This window comes from Rhinolophus ferrumequinum, chromosome 2 (genome assembly GCF_004115265.2).
Source record: "Rhinolophus ferrumequinum isolate MPI-CBG mRhiFer1 chromosome 2, mRhiFer1_v1.p, whole genome shotgun sequence".
Taxonomy (NCBI): Eukaryota; Metazoa; Chordata; class Mammalia; order Chiroptera; family Rhinolophidae; genus Rhinolophus; species Rhinolophus ferrumequinum.
In genome coordinates this window covers 1,746,965-1,765,680 of record NC_046285.1, presented here as the reverse complement: position 1 = coordinate 1,765,680, position 18,716 = coordinate 1,746,965, and the positions used below count along the sequence as shown (strand labels likewise).

At 34.8% G+C, this 18,716-nt stretch overlaps 1 protein-coding gene across 1 annotated transcript in view; it reads left to right on the top strand.

The window, feature by feature from the left end:
* Positions 1 to 18,716, top strand: part of XRN1 (5'-3' exoribonuclease 1) — a 155,215-nt gene that overhangs the window by 27,178 nt on the left and 109,321 nt on the right. Inside the window, exons 11-15 of the mRNA XM_033092286.1 lie at positions 1,107 to 1,170; positions 1,358 to 1,463; positions 5,956 to 6,045; positions 7,765 to 7,921; positions 9,454 to 9,573. Coding sequence (XP_032948177.1) covers positions 1,107 to 1,170; positions 1,358 to 1,463; positions 5,956 to 6,045; positions 7,765 to 7,921; positions 9,454 to 9,573 — 537 coding nt within the window. The remainder of the gene's footprint in view (positions 1 to 1,106; positions 1,171 to 1,357; positions 1,464 to 5,955; positions 6,046 to 7,764; positions 7,922 to 9,453; positions 9,574 to 18,716) is intronic.

The window sequence follows — 18,716 nt, the reverse complement described above, 5'->3', positions numbered from 1 at the left end:
AGAATGTCTTATGTGTGTTACCTTGGAAAGTTAACCTCTTCTGAAATTTTCTTCAGCTTATCTGTAATTATTGGATTCTGATGAAATCCATGAGTTTCCTGTACTGGTTCTATTTAGGACTCTTACTCCAGGAAGGGCGACTATCTTGATTTTCTCTAGTAAGCTCATTTTAATTGCTTAGCTTTTTCTCAGTGGAACTTAGCAGCGATCAGTCTGCATTCCACTCTTAAGAAAACAGCCCCTGCAACTTTTTGGGAACCCATACTCACAAAACTTACATTTCAGTAATTCCTGGCTCTGCTCACCTCACCTCAGTCTTTAAGCTTCACCAGCCTTCCAGGCATATGTGGTTAACATTAGAGACACTGGTAAATCAGAGGAGCTGGACGAATAGCCCAGACACAGGAAGTTGGCAGAGGCCCTAGGTTGGATGATGAAAAGGAAGTAATGGGGATAAAGGAGTAGGAAGAACTAATGAGAGTCACTAGTCTGAAAACAGAGGAGAGAAAAGATGAAATCATAAGGGAGAAAATCATGGGCAGTAGGAAGGATGGATGAAATCGAAGACCTATAGAAGAGGAAATGAGTTACATGGAAGAAAAATTTAGAAATGGAGAGTAGATAGCAGAGTCATAAGAATGATGGGGTTCAGAGTTACAGAAAATACGTAATATTTGTAACCATTGGATTCCATCATAAACAAATATGCTAACAGCAGCCCAGAATTCAATACAGATCATTACAAAAGGAATTGATATTGATTGTGTCCTTTTCTCCAAGTAAATGAAATACTCTTGAAGTGTTGTTTCTTGGAACACGTATATAATTAAATATAATTTGCTTTTATATTGATGAGAATTACTTATTACCTGTTTTTGAGAGGCAAGAATATTAAGTTCTATATATAAAGATTTATAGCTTTAGGAAAAAAGTGATATAAAACCAAAGACATTTACGCATATTGGAGGATTATTCTTAAAGTAAACTTTTACAGTGTGTCACTTAGGATCATTCACTTATTTTTAGTATTTTTAACATCTCCATTAAATGTCTTACTTTGACATGTATCTTGCCATTAATTTTATATTGATTTATAATTTTTATAGGGCCAGGAAAACTCCATATATTGGGCTGCATTAGATAAAAATGTACAAGTGGTAACTTCTAAGGGTGAGTACAAACTGTATTTTAATATGGTGTTTTTTGGATAGAATAGTTCTAATTCAATAACATTGGATGGAACATATTTCTATGATAGCTTATAAGCATCTGCTTTGATATGTATTTATTAAAGCTTTAGGTGGAAAAACAGAATATTCATAATTGTCAGCCACTGTCTTTCTGATTTTTTTTCCAGACAATTTAGAAGATGAAACTGAAGATGATGACCTATTTGAAACCGAGTTTAGACAATATAAAAGAACATACTACATGACGAAGATGGGAGTTGACGTAGTGTCTGAGTATGTTTTTGCCAAAGCTTATACTTTAAATTAGAAAAAATTAGATTTTGCAGTTTTCATAAAATAGCATACTTTTGATAGTTAAGGTGGTGGGAAAGAAGGATTTTTTTTAGTTTCATAAATTATTCTAGATCTTTGAACTACCCTGGTTTTAGAGAAGGCAATATTAGCTGACATATTTTCAATTCCTGTGATAAAAATTGCCAAATAGAACATAGTTAGCTTTTTTCAAATTAAATTTATTGGAGTGCCATTGGTTAGTGACATTATATAGGTTTCAAGTGTACATTTCTACAATATACCAACTATATATCACATTGTCTGCTTACCACCCAGAGTCAGTTCTCCTTCCATTACCATGTATTTGATCCCCTTCCCTTCTTCTACTCTTCCCCACCCCCTTACCCTCTAGTAGCCTCTGAACCGTTTAAACTGTTGTCTGTGTCTATGCATTTTTGTTTCTTTGTTTGTCTTGTTCTTTTGTTGTTTTCGGTTTATATACCACATATCAGTGAAATCATATGATTCTCTACTTTTTCCGTCTGACTTATTTTGCTTATCATGATAATCTCAAGATCCATCCATGTTGTTGCAAATGGCAATATTTCATCTTTTCTTGTGGCAGAATAGCATTCCATTGTGTATATATACCACACCTTCTTTATCCGGTCATCTATTGAAGGACACTTTGGTTGTTTCCGTGTTGTGGTCACTGTGAATAATCCTGCAGTGAACACAGGGGTACATACATCTTTATAGATAAATGTTTTCAGATTTTTTTGGTAGATACTCAGAAGAGGGATTGCTGGGTCATATCGTAATTCTATTAGTAATTTTTTGTTGAGGAACCTCCATACTGTTTCTCCATAGTGGCTGTACCAATTTACATTCCCTCCAGCAGTGTATAAAGGTTCCTTTCTCTCCACAACCTGTCCTATACTTGTCTTTACGTTTTTACTTGTCTTGTTGATGATAGCCATTCTAACAGGTATAAGGTGGTATCTCATTGTGGTTTTGATTTGCATTTCCCTACTGGCTAGTGAAGTTTAGCATTTTTTCATATATCTGTTTGTCTGTATGTCTTTTTGGGGGAAGTTTCTGTTCATGTTCTCTGCACATTTTTTAATTGGATTGTTTTGTTGTTGTTGTTGAGTTGTATGAGTTCCTTATATATTTTGGATATTATTAGCCCCTTATCGGTGGCATTGTTTTCAAAAATCTCTCATTTGGTAGGTTGCTTCTTTGTTTTGCCGATGATTTCTTTTGCTGTGCAGAAGCCTTTTAGTTTAATATAGTCCCATTCATTTATTTTAGCTTTTATTTTCCTTGCCTTTGAGGTCAAATTCATAAAATCCTCTTTGAACCCAAGGTCCATAAGTTTAGAACTTATATTTTCTTCTACTTCTATGCAGTTTATTGTTTCAGGTCTTATGTTTAGATCTTTAATGCATTTTGAGTTAATTTTGGTACACGGTGACAGCAGTCTAGTTTCATTCTTTTGCACGTGGCTTTCCAATTTTTCCAACACCCTTTATTGAAGAGGCTCTTTTCTCTGTTGTATGTTTTTGGCTCCTTTGTCAAAAATTTGAGATATGTATATATGTATCTACCTATCTAGATATAGATTGTTATTATATCTAGATAGATAGATAGATATTTGTTATTAGATAGATATACAATTGTTATTATATCTAGATATATATATATATATATATATATATATATATATATATATTTTTTTTATGGAGGGCACAGCTCACAGTGGCCCATGCAGAGATCGAACTGGCAACCTTGGTGTTACTAGCACTATCCTCTAACCAACTGAGCTAACCGGCCACCCCAATCTTTCAGTATTTATATGGGTTTATTTCTGGGTTTTCAGTTCTACTCCTTTGGTTTGTATGTCTATTTTTCTGCCCATACCATGCTGTTTTGATTATTGTCACTTTGTAGTATAAATTGAAGTCAGGGAGTGTGATATCTCCAGCCTTGTTCTTTTATTCTTAGGAGTGCTTTGGCTATTAGGGATCTTTTGTGATTCCATATAAATCTGATGATTTTTTACTATTTTTCTTTTAAAAATGCTGTTGGTATTTTGATTTGAATTGCACTGAATCTGTGTATTGGTTTGGGTAATATTGCCAAAAATGGTTAGTTTTTTGCTTCTTCTAAAGCTCACATCACACTTACCTCAAAAGCCATGTGGCTCAACCCCAGGCTAATAGCTAGTCCAAAAGTTTCTTAAGAACTGGATCTCTATAATGGTGGCTTTCACACTTTTAAATTGCATCCTACAGTATGAATTATATATGTTTGTATTCTATTTATTTTAATTAACAAACACAAAGTGCTTACCAAGTGCCAAGCACTATTCTAAGCATTTAAAACATATTTATTCATTTAATTCTCACATCAATTCTTTAAGATAAGTACATTTGTTATTATTGTACAATAGAGGAAATTAAAGAATAGAGAGATTTGAGAGATTGGTTCACGGTGACATAGTGAGTGGCAGAGCCAGAATTTGAACACAGGCATTCTGGCTCTAGATCTTATGCTCTTAACCAGTACATGAGGCTGCTTCTCTGTAAGTAAAATAAGCGTTTCGTGAAATTCTATGTACCCTGATTGTATGCAGCCTACTTAGTATTTTCTATGCTATTATTTTTACTTCTTTTTTAAAAATATGATAAAACATGAAGTATTAGATCTTGTCTAGAGTCTGCCTAGGGATAGACCCATGCTTTCAGACATTGCTCTATATACTCTCAGATTGTCTTTTAGTCTAGATATAGTCTTTCTGAAGCGTCTATATTCATATTGACCTCCAGTAACTAGAGGTATAGGCATTCTAGTACAATTCTCTAGCTCATTTGAAGCTTTGTCAGGTGGCATTAGCATGTAGGACTTTTGAGACTTGAGAAATAAAATATTTAAAACAGTTATGCTTTTGCTCCTTTATTCTTTACTTCTTAGATTTCATTGATTACAGTTATATAGAACTATAGCACGAGCAGTTGGCTCTAAATTCTTAATTTGACAGGCAACTAGTCTTCTGTTTTATTTCCCTTCCTTTCATATATTAAAACATAGCCGTATGAAAATGAGATACCATTTGTTTGCCTAAAAAATAAGCAAATCTTTTTCAATTGTTATTATATTCAGTGTCGGTCCAGGGTAGTGGTACAGTTCCTTCCTTAATTACTGGTGGGAATGTAAATTGGTAAAATTATTTTGGAAAGCACATATGCAAAAGCCTTTAAAATATTTATTCCTTTGTCCCAATAATTCTAATTGTTAATCTGTCTTAAAAATATAAACTCAAACACAGAAGGTCCTTAAACACAAGGATTTTTATTACAAAGTTTTTTATAATAGTAAAAACTGACAAATCAAATCGTCTCCGCCGCCTCCTCACAAAGTCACCATGTCTGCCACATGCACCAGAATCTGCAGAACTGCTGAACCTGTACTGACAGAAAGACAATCTGAGAGTATATAGAGCAATGTCTGAAAGCATGGGTCTATCCCTAGGCAGACTCTAGACAAGATCTAATACTTAATGTTTTATCATATTTTTAAAAAAGAAGTAAAAAGAAAGTCTAATACAACTTAGAAAGATACTTATATTATTAAGTACGAGTTTTAAAAGCATGAAACAAAATCATATTTATATATTGTGTACTCTCATTTGAAAAAACCAACCTGGGCAAGTAAAAAAGACTGAAAAGAAACATACCAATATGTAATAGTGATTGCTATAAGGTAACAGAAATGCTTTTCTTCATTATCTAGATTTTCAATAATGAAGAGCTATTTCTTTTAAAATGAAAAAGTAAAACATTTAATTTTCAAAAGTGTGCCTTCCGGAAAGATGACGGTCTGGTCTGGAATATATAAGTGCATCTCTACCTGAATTTTGGTTTATAGCCACTTTTGGCTTTAGCCTTAGGGCTCTTTCCCTCCCTCTTCCTGTCAAGATTTAACAGTTTTTGAGAAAGGCAATTCGAAGGAAAATTGTTGGTGGATATAGCACTTTTCAAAGTGTGTTCAAGCTGCTATAACCAGATTTTAAGATAGTCCTGATTTCCTCCTGTGATTCTCTCAGGCATCCTCCCAGATAAAGAACATCCCATCCCTCCCTGTCTCTCCAAGCACCCGACTGTTTAGGGGAGTGGTAGTGCCGCTTTACAGAAAGCTTCATTGGCCAGAACCTCAAGCAGAGTAGACTTACTGAATGAATATTCATAGCACATTGAAATATTCTGGTAGTTAGTTTAGGAAAACTATAAGGCAAGTCTTTAATCTGACAGGATGGAATTTTTTAAAATAACATTTTGGAGTTTTTCTGATTATAATTATTTAGCTTATTCATTGATTAAAAAAAAACAAATTGAGGCAGAGTGTGGTATCAGCAGATATCATGCTCTAAAGACAGTGGCCTTTCTTCAAAAAATAATCTTATAATGAAAGTATTCTTTTCTGTTTTCAGTGACTTTCTGGCTGATCAAGCTGCATGTTATGTTCAGGCGATACAGTGGATTTTGCACTATTACTATCATGGAGTTCAGTCCTGGAGCTGGTGAGGGAATAAACACAAAAATAAATGTTTTGTTTTTTATAATGGTTCATTCTACTGTAATCTCATTTGAGGATATCTTTTCCTTTTATTTCTATTTTTGGTGGTATTTTTTAAAAAGATACATACAGCCAAGTTTAAATGAAATAGAGGCCATCCGTTCTTATATGAAAAAAGAACTTTGCATAACAAAGACACTTCCAGCCCTAGAAAATGACCCATAATAAAAGCTGTTTGGTAATCTACGGATTTAACATTTTCTATCATGACGAATCAAGTGTGGCAAACTCTTTATAATAATTGGGTCAGAGTGATTGTTATATGGGGTTGTTCATTATATTCTTTTCTACATTTTGTGTGTTTGAAAAAATTTTTCTGTCAGGAGTAATTATTGAAGAATCGGTTATTTGAATGTTAGACTGGGAAGGGTAAAGAAGAAAAGAGAAAGAACTTGTTTGCTTTTCGTGAAAATAGTAATAACTTTTAATTTCTCTCAGGTTTCCTATTCCAGCAAGTTCCGTCTGCGTTTCTAAACCATCCACCAAAATAGAAAAATAACAAACCAAAATACCTCTGCTAGTCTTTATTTTAAAGCATCACACAGCAAAACAAACCAGTGCGAGATAATATGGCAGAATTGTGATTTCACTTACTAATAGCCTTTAAAAAGTCTTTGCAATAACTAACCTGATTCTCAGGACCTCTCTGAAGAGTGTGCTAATAATAAAAATCTTTGATTTGCCACTTTTTTAAGAGGATGAGTGTAAGTTATTCCTATTATACTACCAGACAGTAAGTCCAGGCACTTAAAAAATATGTTTTCATATAATCCTCACAACTATTTAAAGCAGGTCTTCTCTGCCTTTTACAGATGATGCTCAGAGAGGTTAAGTAATATTTCCAAGGTCATATACACTCAAGAATCAAGTCCGAGTCTGTCTGATTGCAGCGTCTCTACATTTTCCATTATTCCACATGTCTTCTACCTCCTAAACTTTTCTATTTTTTTGAAATGTGCCATAATTGTGAAATATGAAAATATTTCTTCATTTTTTTGGCATCCTTAGTCAAACATTAGGAACATTGAAATTTTGTAAAAATTGTATGTATGAACCTTCATAAAAATAAGTAAAAATATTTATACCTGTAGTTAAAGATGGGAAGGTATTAATAACAAAAATAGTGTGTATGATTGAAAAAATGGTTTAATCCTTATCACAAATATAATTTTATATATATATATATTCAAATTCAATTATAAAAGTTATTAGAGCTGACTAGTAAGAGCCATATGAGTTCAGATTCTCTGTTCTCTCTGTCCTCATGGGAGAGGCCCAGGCCCACGTGAGCTTGTGAGTCTTCTGACTACCTCAATACTTCATTCTAAGAATCTATTGATTGGAAGATTCACACTCAACATTTTGAGAACTAAAAGAACCATTATGTTATACCTTCAATTAGAACCATTATGTTACAGCCTTCAATTACATTACCTGTCCCAATTTTGGAAATGTGAAACTACTTTAAAAATTAAGGAAATATAACATCCGTTGCCATCACATGGCTAAATTTTCCAACACTGCTGATTTCTTATATTCAAGTGATGGAAGTATGGGTGATTATTGTTATGTGTTATTAAAACAAAATATGGAAGCATAAATACTAAATATTGACCTGTTTTATGACATTGCCAATTGTTTAAAACTCAGTTTTGTTTTATAGGTATTATCCCTACCATTATGCACCTTTCCTATCTGATATCCGCAACATCAGTACACTCAGAATCCATTTTGAACTAGGAAAACCTTTTAAGCCATTTGAACAGCTTCTTGCTGTACTTCCAGCAGCTAGCAAAAATTTACTTCCTACGTGCTACCAGGTGGGTTTTTGAATTAAATATTTTTATGTTGTTTTTGATATTTGGGTGCTCCTCCTCCAAACCTAGAAATGTAGTACCTAAATTTCTTTAATAGCTGAATATATTTTTTATTTCAAATGCAGTAGTTCTTAAACAAGTCCCTTGAAAAGTAATTCCTTGATTTAAATTAACTTTAAAAATACAAACACACCGGAAACATTCAGAGCATGCTTCATTTTCAACACCTTTATGTACTTCTTCAGTTTGTCTCTACACTGATGAAAGTAAACAGAGACAGGCAAAATCTACTCTGTCCAGACATTTACTGTTCTGTTACCCCCTACCTGTTAGAATAGGGATGGTTCTAATACGTCATTTATCTCAATAGAAGCACTACCTCAGTTTATATTGGGATGTTCAGCATTTCATTTATCAAATTGTAGAATGAAAGCCTTTTCTCTGGTTGACATATTTCGCATAACAGGAAGAAAATATTTCAGGGGTGATTGGGTCACCGAAATCACACTAAGCCTACTAAGCTGATTCTGAGGGTAAAATTCATTTAGTTCTTCTAGAGTATCAATCTGTTCTTCTAATTCCATGATCTGGTCTGAGGAATAGGAACACACACACACACACACACACACCCCATCCCACAACCCCCCTTTGCTGCTTCAACAGTGTCAGGCTCCGTTTGGCATCTTTCTGAAATTTAACCTGACTTCTGTCCTGGTCCCTCTGGATTCCCTTTCTTCTTGTTTCTTCGATGCCTTTTTCCTACCTTCAGATATGTTAAAGACTGGTAATCACTCTGAAGTGATACAACCATGCAGGTGTTTTACAGCCACATCTGTTTTGATCGTTCTGTGCCATACTGGTTATTAAATATTTTGAGTATTACCCTGAGACACATGCTGTATTATTTCTTTAAAAAATTTTTATATTATATATAATCTTTCATACATATTCATTTCTTAGACAACATCCTTATGCTTTCATCATCTACCTCTGTTATAAAATTTCAAATAAAAGCATGTCTTATTGGACTTTTATCTTTGCTATTACTGGTGAAGAGATTCTTGGATGTTAGGTTTTATTTTTAAATATTCTTATATGACAGTTTTTATTATATCTCAATAGACTCAGTTGATTGGGGTATCAAAGTAAATTGTTAAGATTAAAATTGGAGGACTATTAGAAGCCTGTGAAATGATCTGAAGCCTGAGTGGGAAAACACAGAAGTTAGGTGGGCCTTGTAGACTGAAAAAACAATAAAAGAAAAGATGAAATTAAAGTTCAGAGTACAGGTGGTGTTGCTACATAACTAGGTCGGTGGAATGGGAAAGTGATGAGTAGCAGTGAAATTATAAGTGTCATAGTTGAAAATCAACATATAGCAAGTATGTTATAAGATATTTAAGATGTAAACATTTAGGTTTGCTTTGCTTAGAAATTTTAAGCTAACATTTGAGGAAATATTATAAATATATTAGCAAAAAGATATATTAACATTACTTCTTATATTTCTATTACACTATTTTGTATTTTCACAGCATTTGATGACCAGTGAGGACTCACCAATTATAGAATATTATCCACCTGATTTTAAAACTGACCTAAATGGGAAACAACAGGAATGGGAAGCTGTGGTACTAATACCTTTTATTGATGAGGTTAGTGCATGAAATAGTCATATATACATACATATTCTTCATCAGTGGTTATTTCACATAGGTTAATGAGCAATGGGTTTAAATCACCATTTATGTCTTGTTAGTGAGATTTGACTACTCTCTTCTTCATTGTATGCATTAAAACTTCTAAGTATACTAGTTATAAGACAGCTGGAATGGCTTTACTAGTATTAGACCAAGCAGACTTCAGAACAAAGAGTTTTACCAGCGACCAAGAGGGATATTTCATACTGATTGAAAGTCAAGTTAGTTCGTCACGAAGACATTAAACTCCTAAATGTATGTACACCTAATAACAGAGCTTCAAATATACAAAGCAAAAACTGTCAGAAATGAAAGGACAGCTAGGCAAATCAACAATTATAGTTGAAATTTCAACACTTCTCTCTAAAGAATTGATATGGCCAGAAGACAGAAATCAGGGAGGATAAAAACTTAAATAACACTGTAAATCAACTTAATCTTATTAATATTTATAGAACACTACACCCAATAACTGCAGAATGCTCGTACACATTCTTTTTAAGTGAATAAGGAACATTCACCAAGATTATTTGCTGAGGTGTAAAACATGTCTCAGTAAATTTAGAAGTGTGGAAATCATTGAGATAATGATCTCTGACTACATGGAATTAAATTTAAAATCAATAACAAATAGCTGGAAGATCTGCAAACCATTTGAAATTAAATAACACACTTCGAAATAATCCATGAATGAAAAAATGGGCAGAGGACCTGAATAGACACTTCTCCCAAGAAGACAAATGGACAACAGATATATGAAAAAATTCTCAACTTCATTAGCTGTTAGGGAAATGCAAATGAAAACCACAATGAGATATCACCTCACACCTGTTATAATGGCTAGCATCAACCAGACAAGTAAAAACGTAAAGACAAGTGTTGGAGAGTCTGTGGAGAACAAGGAACCCTCATACACTGCTGGAGAGAATGTAAATTGATACAGGTGCTATGGAAAACAGTATGAAGATTCCTCAAAAAGTTAAAGAATAGAATTTCTATATGACCCAGCAATCCCTTTTCTGGGTATCTACCCCCAAAATCTGAAAACATTTATCCATAAAGATATATGTACCCCTGTGTTCATTGCAGCATTATTCACAGTGGCCAAGACATGGAAACAACCAGTGTCCTTCAATAGATAATTGGATAAAGAAGATGTGGTATATATACACAATGGAATACTATTCTGCCATAAGAAAAGATGAAATATTGTCATTTGCGACAACATGGATGGATCTTGAGATTATCATGCTAAGCAAAATAAGTCAGACAGAAAAAATTGAGAACCATATGACTACACTCATATATGTGATATAAAACTGAAAGCAACAAAGAAAGAAAGAAAAACTCATAGACACAGACAATAGGTTAGTGGTTGCCGGAGGGTGAGGGAAAAGGGGATCAAATATATGGTGATGGAAGGAGAACTGACTCTGGCTGGTGAACACACAATGCAATATATAGATGATATATTATAGAATTGTACACTTGAAACCTATATAATTTTACTAATCAGTGTCACCCGTATAAAGTTAATAAATTTTTTTAAATGAAATTAAAAAAATAACCCATGGTTGAAAGAAGAAATTGAAGGGAAATTTGAAAATATTTTGATCTGAATGATAATGAAAACACACCATATCATAATCTATGTGATGAAACTAAAGGAAGACTTAAAGGGAAATTTAAGTTCCAAGTGCTTATCTAAACAATAAAAAATTTTTAAATAAATTATGTAAGTTTCCTACCATAAGAAGCTAGAAAAACAAGATTAAATTAATCTCACACTAAACAGAATGAAGGAAATAATAAAGATCAGAGCAGAAATCCATGGAAAATGAATGAACAACAGAGAAAAATTGAGTCCGAAAGTTGGTTCTTTGAAAAGATTGATAAAATTGATAAATCCTAGCTATAGTGATCAAGAAAGGGGCAAGGAGGAAAGAGAGGGAGAGAGAAAACACATAAATTGCCAATATTAGGAATGAAAGAGGAGACGTCCTATATATTCTTCTGATAGTAAAAAGATAATTAAGGAATATTGTAAACAATTTTATGCCAACAAATTCAACAATGTAGATGAAATGAACACTTTTTGTAAAGACACAAGTAAGCAAAACCAACAGGAAAATGTGTAAAAATGTGAATAGGCCTTTACTGTTTAAAGACATTTAATTCATACTTAAAAATCTTTGCACAGAGAAAATTCTAGGCTCAAGTGTTTTCACTTGTGAATTCTAGCAAACATTTAAGGAAGAAATAATACCAATTTTATACAAACTCAGAAAACCGAAGAGGGAGAATAACTTCCCAATATATTTTATTAAACCAGCATAATCCAGATACTCAAACTAGAAAAGGAAGGCATTTCAAGAAGATTTACCAATATCTTTCCTAAAAATTAGATGCAAAATTCTTAACAAAATAAAACCAGATGGGATACAGTAACATATTAGAAGGATAATACTCATGACCAAATAAGATTTATCTTAGAAATACAAAGTTGTTTACAATGTGATTTATTATCAATATTTAACATCCAATTTTAATAGAACCGTTCAACAAACTGGAAATAAGAAAAAATTTCCCCAGCCAGATAAAGGGCATCTAAAAAAAAACCTGCTAACAACATACTTAATAAAAAACTTGAATGTTTTCTCTCTAAAGTTAAGACTAGGACAAAGATGCGCTTTCTACACATCTCTCTCCCCTGTTGTACTGGAAGTCCAGTGTATGAAGTCCAGGAAAGGAAAGAAAGGCATGCGGATTGGAGAGGAAGAAGTAAAATTGTCTTTATTTGCATGTAACATTATCACATATGTAGAAAATCTTAAGGAATCTTCAAAAAAGATACTATAACCCACAAGTCAATTTACCAAGGTCACAGGATATAAAACCTGTACAAAATTCTATTGTATTTCTATATATTGGCAAAAAAAAATGGGAAAATATAAAATTTTTAAAATAAAAAGTTTTAAATTCTTAACAGCATTAAAAAATATAAACACACAGCTGTAAATTTAACATATGCAAGCCCTCTACACTGAAAATAGTGTTGACATGTAGAAACCTAAGTAAATGGAAGGATACATATATCATGTTCAAGGAATAGAAGACTTAATATTGTTTAGATGTATCTGCTTCCCAATTGATCTTTGGATTCAGCGTGTCCCAGTGAATATTCCAGCAGATTTTTGTGTAGAAATTGGAAACCTGATTCTGAATTTTTAGTGAAATTGCAAAGGATCTGGAATAACCAAAGCAATCTGTAGGAAGAACAGTGTTAGAGGACTTTAATTATCTGATTTCATGACTTGCCATGAAGTTGTAATTAAGGTAGTATGTTACTTGGCATGGCAATAGACAAATAGATCAGTGGAACAGAATAGTGTCTAAACATACTTGCCCAGTTAATTAATTTTTAATTAAGTCACCAAAGCTATTCAATGGGTTAAAAAAAAAAAAAAAAAGCTTTTCAACAGTTGGTGCTGGAATGCTCTCTATGTATGTGGAAAAAAATAAATCTTGATCCATACCTCATACCATACACAAAACTTAATTCAAAATGTATCATAGCTCTAAATGTAGAAGCTACAACTGTAAAATTTCTTGAAGTATATGTAGGAGAAAATTTTACTCAAGACCCAGAACACACTAACCATAAAGAAGAGAAAATAAAATTTCATCAAAATATGAAATTTGCTTTTCAAAAGATACTTTTCAAATTTTGCTTTTCAAAATTTGCTTTTAAAAAATGAATAGGTAAGCCTCTCATTGGGAGAAAGTATTTGCAAAACATGCTTGTGCATGGGACTGGTATCCAAAGTATATAAACAACTCTTCCAATTCGATAGTAAGAAGACAAGCCAATTTTTAAAGTGGGCAAAATATTTGAAGGGCCATTTCACAAGTCAAGATGTACAAGTAGCCAATAAGCACATGAAAAAGTGTTCAGCATCATTAGTAATCAGGGAAATATAAATTAAGGCCACAATGAGATAACGCCACACTACACTTTCAATAGAATGGAGAAAAATTAAAAGATTGAAACACAATACCAAATACTGGCAAGAATGGGGAGCAATTGGAATTTTTATACATTGGTGATGGGAATATAAAATAGTACAAGTAATTTGTATAACTGTCTGGTAGTTTCTCATAAAGTTAGGCATAAAGCTACCCTAGAACTCAGCATTTCCATTCTTAGGTTTTTAACAAGAGGGGAAATGAAAAAAAGAATGTTTACAAAGTCTTGTATAGAATATTCATAGTAACTGAAAACTGGAAAAAACCCAATACCCATTAACAGAACAATGGCAAAGTATGGTGAATCCAAACAATAAAATGCTACTCAGCCGGAAAAGAAGAATGGACTGCTGATACATACAAGACCACGGAAGAACTCAGAAACATGCTGAGCGAAAGAAGTGGAGCTATAGGGAGGATGTCACCTGCCAGCCAAGGAACACCTGAGAGCACCAGAACCTGGGAAACAAGCACAGAACTGATTCTCCCTCACAATCCCTCACAACCCTCTAAAGGAACCAACCCTGAGGGGACCTGAATTTCAGTCTCTAGCCTCTAGAACTCTGAGACAATACATTTCTGTTAAGCAAAAAAAAAAGGGGGGCAGAAGAAGAAGAAGAATCCACCTGCAGACACAAAAGAGTACAAACTATCAAAGAAAGCATAATACTGGTTGCAGTGAGTTGGGGAGGGGGAAAGGATGAACGGGAAAGGGGCATGCTGGATCTTTCTGAGATGACAAAAGTGTTCTATATCTTGATTCACTCGGGAGTATGCAGTTGTCAAAATTCACCAAACTGGAGGCTTTGGATCTGTGTATTTCATTGAATGTAAATTATGCCTCAATAAAATAAGTGCTCTCAAAAAAAAAAAAAAACAACCCAAAAACATCAACAATAAAAAACCCTACATTGTTATAGAGTGGCGGATAAAAATGTTTATTCACCTTATTAATTGTAATCAAGGATGTTTGTTATATGTGAAAAGACACTTCCCAGCCACCAGACAGAGAATTAGGTTGTGAGATAGTCATTATATCCTGCAAGGATGCAAATTTAGTGTCAGGTAGACAGTTGCTACTGTTCATCCAGTTATCACTTTAGTTCATTGTTATTGAATTTTAACTTAGCTTTGGACATCTCAGTGAAATTTTAAATGTTTTCAACAAGGTTGCATAATGATGTACCACTGAAACAAGCCTTGTAACCAGCAGAATTACCACATTCATTCATATATATACATATAGATATAGATAGGTAGGTAGGTAGGTAGGTAGGTAGGTAGTTAGGTAGATTTTTTTTTTTGGAAGGAAAAGCTCAAAACTTAACACAAGAAGATACCAAGAAGATACCAGGATAACAAAGTAAGCATGTAAAATGTGAAAAGAAAAATTCTTGTTACAGGATAATCAATGAAAATAATGGTGGTGGCAATTACCAAACTGGAAGGCATGATAGAATTTTCACAACTAACTGAGAGACTGATTTGTGCCTCAGGGAGGATTATTCCAGACTCTGGTGCTAGGAACAGGAAGTTTACCTGCAGACTGGAGCTGCTTGGCTCACGTGTGAGCGTGTGCACGCGCTCTGTCGCTATCTGTGTCTCTCCCCCCCCCACCCCTTTCACTTCTCTCCCTTTTTATCAGAATGTTCTAGCTGATTTGTATATGTGTGCAGGGCTGGGGGGATTGGAAGGAGTGGGAGGTGGGTGTGGTTCAAAGCCATTTTATTTGCTCACAATTCTGAGTCAACACTCTGAGTTGGACTCAGCCAGGTGTCTCTTGCTGATCACACCCTGAGATCAGTTCAGCATTTTCGTCCCCTTGTGGGTGAAGTGGAGCTTCTTGTCTGAGATAGCCTCTCTCCTAGGATTGGTGGTTGGTGTTAGTTGTGAGCTGAGGCCCTATGTGATCCCACCCTCAAGGATCACACGGACTCAGCTCACAACCCAGGTTGATTCCCACAGTGGTCTTGGGCTCCAGAAAGGCAAGAACAGAAGATACGAGGTCTCTTGAGCTTTGGAATTTGTATATCACTACATTGTTTTGAATAAAGCAAGTTATAAAACCAATCAGATTTAAGAAATGAGGAGATAGACTCCACCTTCTCACATTTAAAGGAGCTTACATATGGGGATAGGAGGAATTACTGTGGCCATCTTTGCAAACCATCTCCTACACCTGCCCTTTAGCCAAAATAATTCATATCCCATCCAAAGACAAAACACACGGAACTCCCACAAAAATCTCGTATCATTACATATGAGGTTCAAAGTCCAGAATCTCATCTCTAAATCAGGTCCATGTGTGGAGGAAGCTCTTCAAATGCATCTCCTCAGGAACAGCTCCCTTGATTCAGAGACCTGTGGATTTAAACACGTGTTATTTACCCTCTCCAACATTCCTAGTTTTGTAATGAAGAGATAAGGACAGGAAAACCATAATAAGGCATCACAAAGGGCAGGAAAAGGAGGCACATGACAGTCACTGGTGCCTAACAATTCTGAAATCCAGCTAAGGAGCAAACAGCCAACTTCCTGTTCTCTGGGACAGAGATTGCTCCTTGATGAGGGCCTAAATCTGGTCTCTGGGAGTGGCTCCGCTGTCTGTTCTCAGGGCTTCCCACTCGGGGTTCTTGTGGCTACCTTAGAAGGTGCTGGGAGGAGAGAAACAGGATTAGCTGGGCTACAGTGCTGTCTCAACAAAGCGTTCGGCTGACCCCACCCGTCACTCTGAAGCTGGAATGGCCCCTAAGAGTTCTTCTAAGTTGCTGTAGGGCCTGAGACTTTACTCTCTCATCTCTCAGTCTTGGATGCAGGCTTCATTTTGGAAAGAATGTGTTACCTTGTGTGAGATGACTTGTCACATAAGGATACTTTCCAGAGAAAGCTGACAGCTGAGGTTGCCAGCACCTGGGCACATAAGACCTTTAGCACTCATGGGAGACCACAGCGGCCCATCACCACATCGTTGCATTGCTATTCCTCAGTCTGATGCTGTCTGTCCTAACGACGCTCAAGTGTTCAAGGTTAAAAGGATGAGATGCTGTGCGTACATTTACAGGCCAAATGTTCTAGAGACTCAAACTTTGAATGTGATATTGGAGAAGAAAATAGGATATAAGTAAATACTACTGTCATTAAAAACTCAATTTAGTGTTTATTTCCTGAAAGATTGTGACTAATTTTATGTATAACTTACAATTAATGGTATTTTAGAATCAAGAAATTATGGTACACTGTTATCTGTTTTACTCCATGATCTTTTCCAGATTTTGCTACATCCTGCCTCTTTCTACAACTTTTTCTGTAAATGCTTTGAAAGTGGCATAGATGATTATTAAAATAAAAATCTAGGACGCCACTCTGAAAAACAGTTCAACAGTTTCTTATAAAGTTAGGTATAGATTTACTATCCAACCCAGCAATCACCCTCCTGCAGTGTGATTTTTAAAATTTATCCTAGAAAGATGGAAAAACGTGTCCACACAAAACCTGCATGTGAATGTTCAGAGCCAGTTTGTAATAGCCCCAAACTGGAAAAAATTCAAGTGTCCTTCAATGAGTAGGAGGACAAGCAAACTAGTACATCCATGTGAGGGAATGCTGCTCAGCAGTAACTATTGATATAAACAACTTGCACGAAAAAAGTTTGCTCAGAAGGTATGTATTATGTGAATCCATTTATGTAATATACTTGAAATGACATAACTATTATAATATAAAACACATTAGCGGTTGTTAGGGGTTCAGGCTGGGGATAGGATGTGATTATAAAGGAATAACATGAGAGATTATAAAGGGATAACATGATAGTGTAATACTTCTGTATTTTAATTTTAGTGGTGGTTACGTGACTCTATGTATACGAGGCCTGACAATTAAGTTCACAAACTTGTTGCAGTGATGTTGCTAACCTTTTTTTGATATCAGAGGGATATTTCATTGTGAATTTGTACCAACTGGACAGTTAACCAAGTTTACTATTTAGAAGTGTTGAAAAGTCTGCATTAAAAAGATGACCTGAACTTTTCGCCAACAATTCATGGTCTTGCAACACGACAATGCACCAGCTCATGCAGCACTGTCTGTGAGGGAGTTTTTAGCCAGTAAATAAATACCTGTACTGGGACACCCTCCGTACTCACCTGACCTGGCCCCAATGACTTCTTTCTTTACCGGAAGATAAAGGAAATATTGAAAGGGAGACATTTTGATGACATTCAGGACATCAAGGATAAAAAATATGACGGCAGCGCTGAAGGCCATTCCAGGGAAACAGTTCCAAAATTGCTTTGAAGGGTGGACTGGATGCTGGCATCAGTGCTTAGCTTCCCAAGGGGAGGACTTGAAAGGTGACCATAATGATACTCAGCAGTGAGGTATTGTGAGGTATGTAGCACTTTTTCTAGGATGAGTTCACTAACTGAATTGACCTCGTATGATAATTCCACAGTACACACACAAAAAAATCACATATGAAAACTAGTGAAATATGAATGTAGTTAATAGCGTCGTACCAATGTTGAATCCCTGGTTTTGCTAATGTACTGTGGCCGTGTGTAAGGTTGAGTAAGATTGTGTAAGATGTGTAAGCCCATATAAGACTGTGTCAGATGTATGAGATGTGTAAGTACGTAAGATTGTGTAAGATGAGTAAGATGTTGTCGTTGGGGAAAGCTGGGTGAGAGGTTAATGGGAATGCGCTGTGTGAATTTTGTAACTTGTGACTCTGTTTTCTACACTGTACACAATGTTGTGATAAAAGTACTGGTGTATTTAGGTATTCTGTTTGTTTATGCATTCTTACATGTTAAAATTTTTATTTTTATAATTAGGTTTCCAAAAGTGGATTGCTTGGTCAATGGGAATATTACAGATTCTTTCTCAAGAAGACTGGTCTAGTTCACACCAGCAATATTTAGCACCCACTTTGGCTCCTCTAGTCCTGGGATTATTGTTCCATTTAATTCTGGCCAATCTGTTGATGAGAATGCCATTTCATTATGATTATTTGAAATTTTTGCCCTGATCCCCAATTTGAATATATTTTTATGTATGTGTGCCCTTTGCAT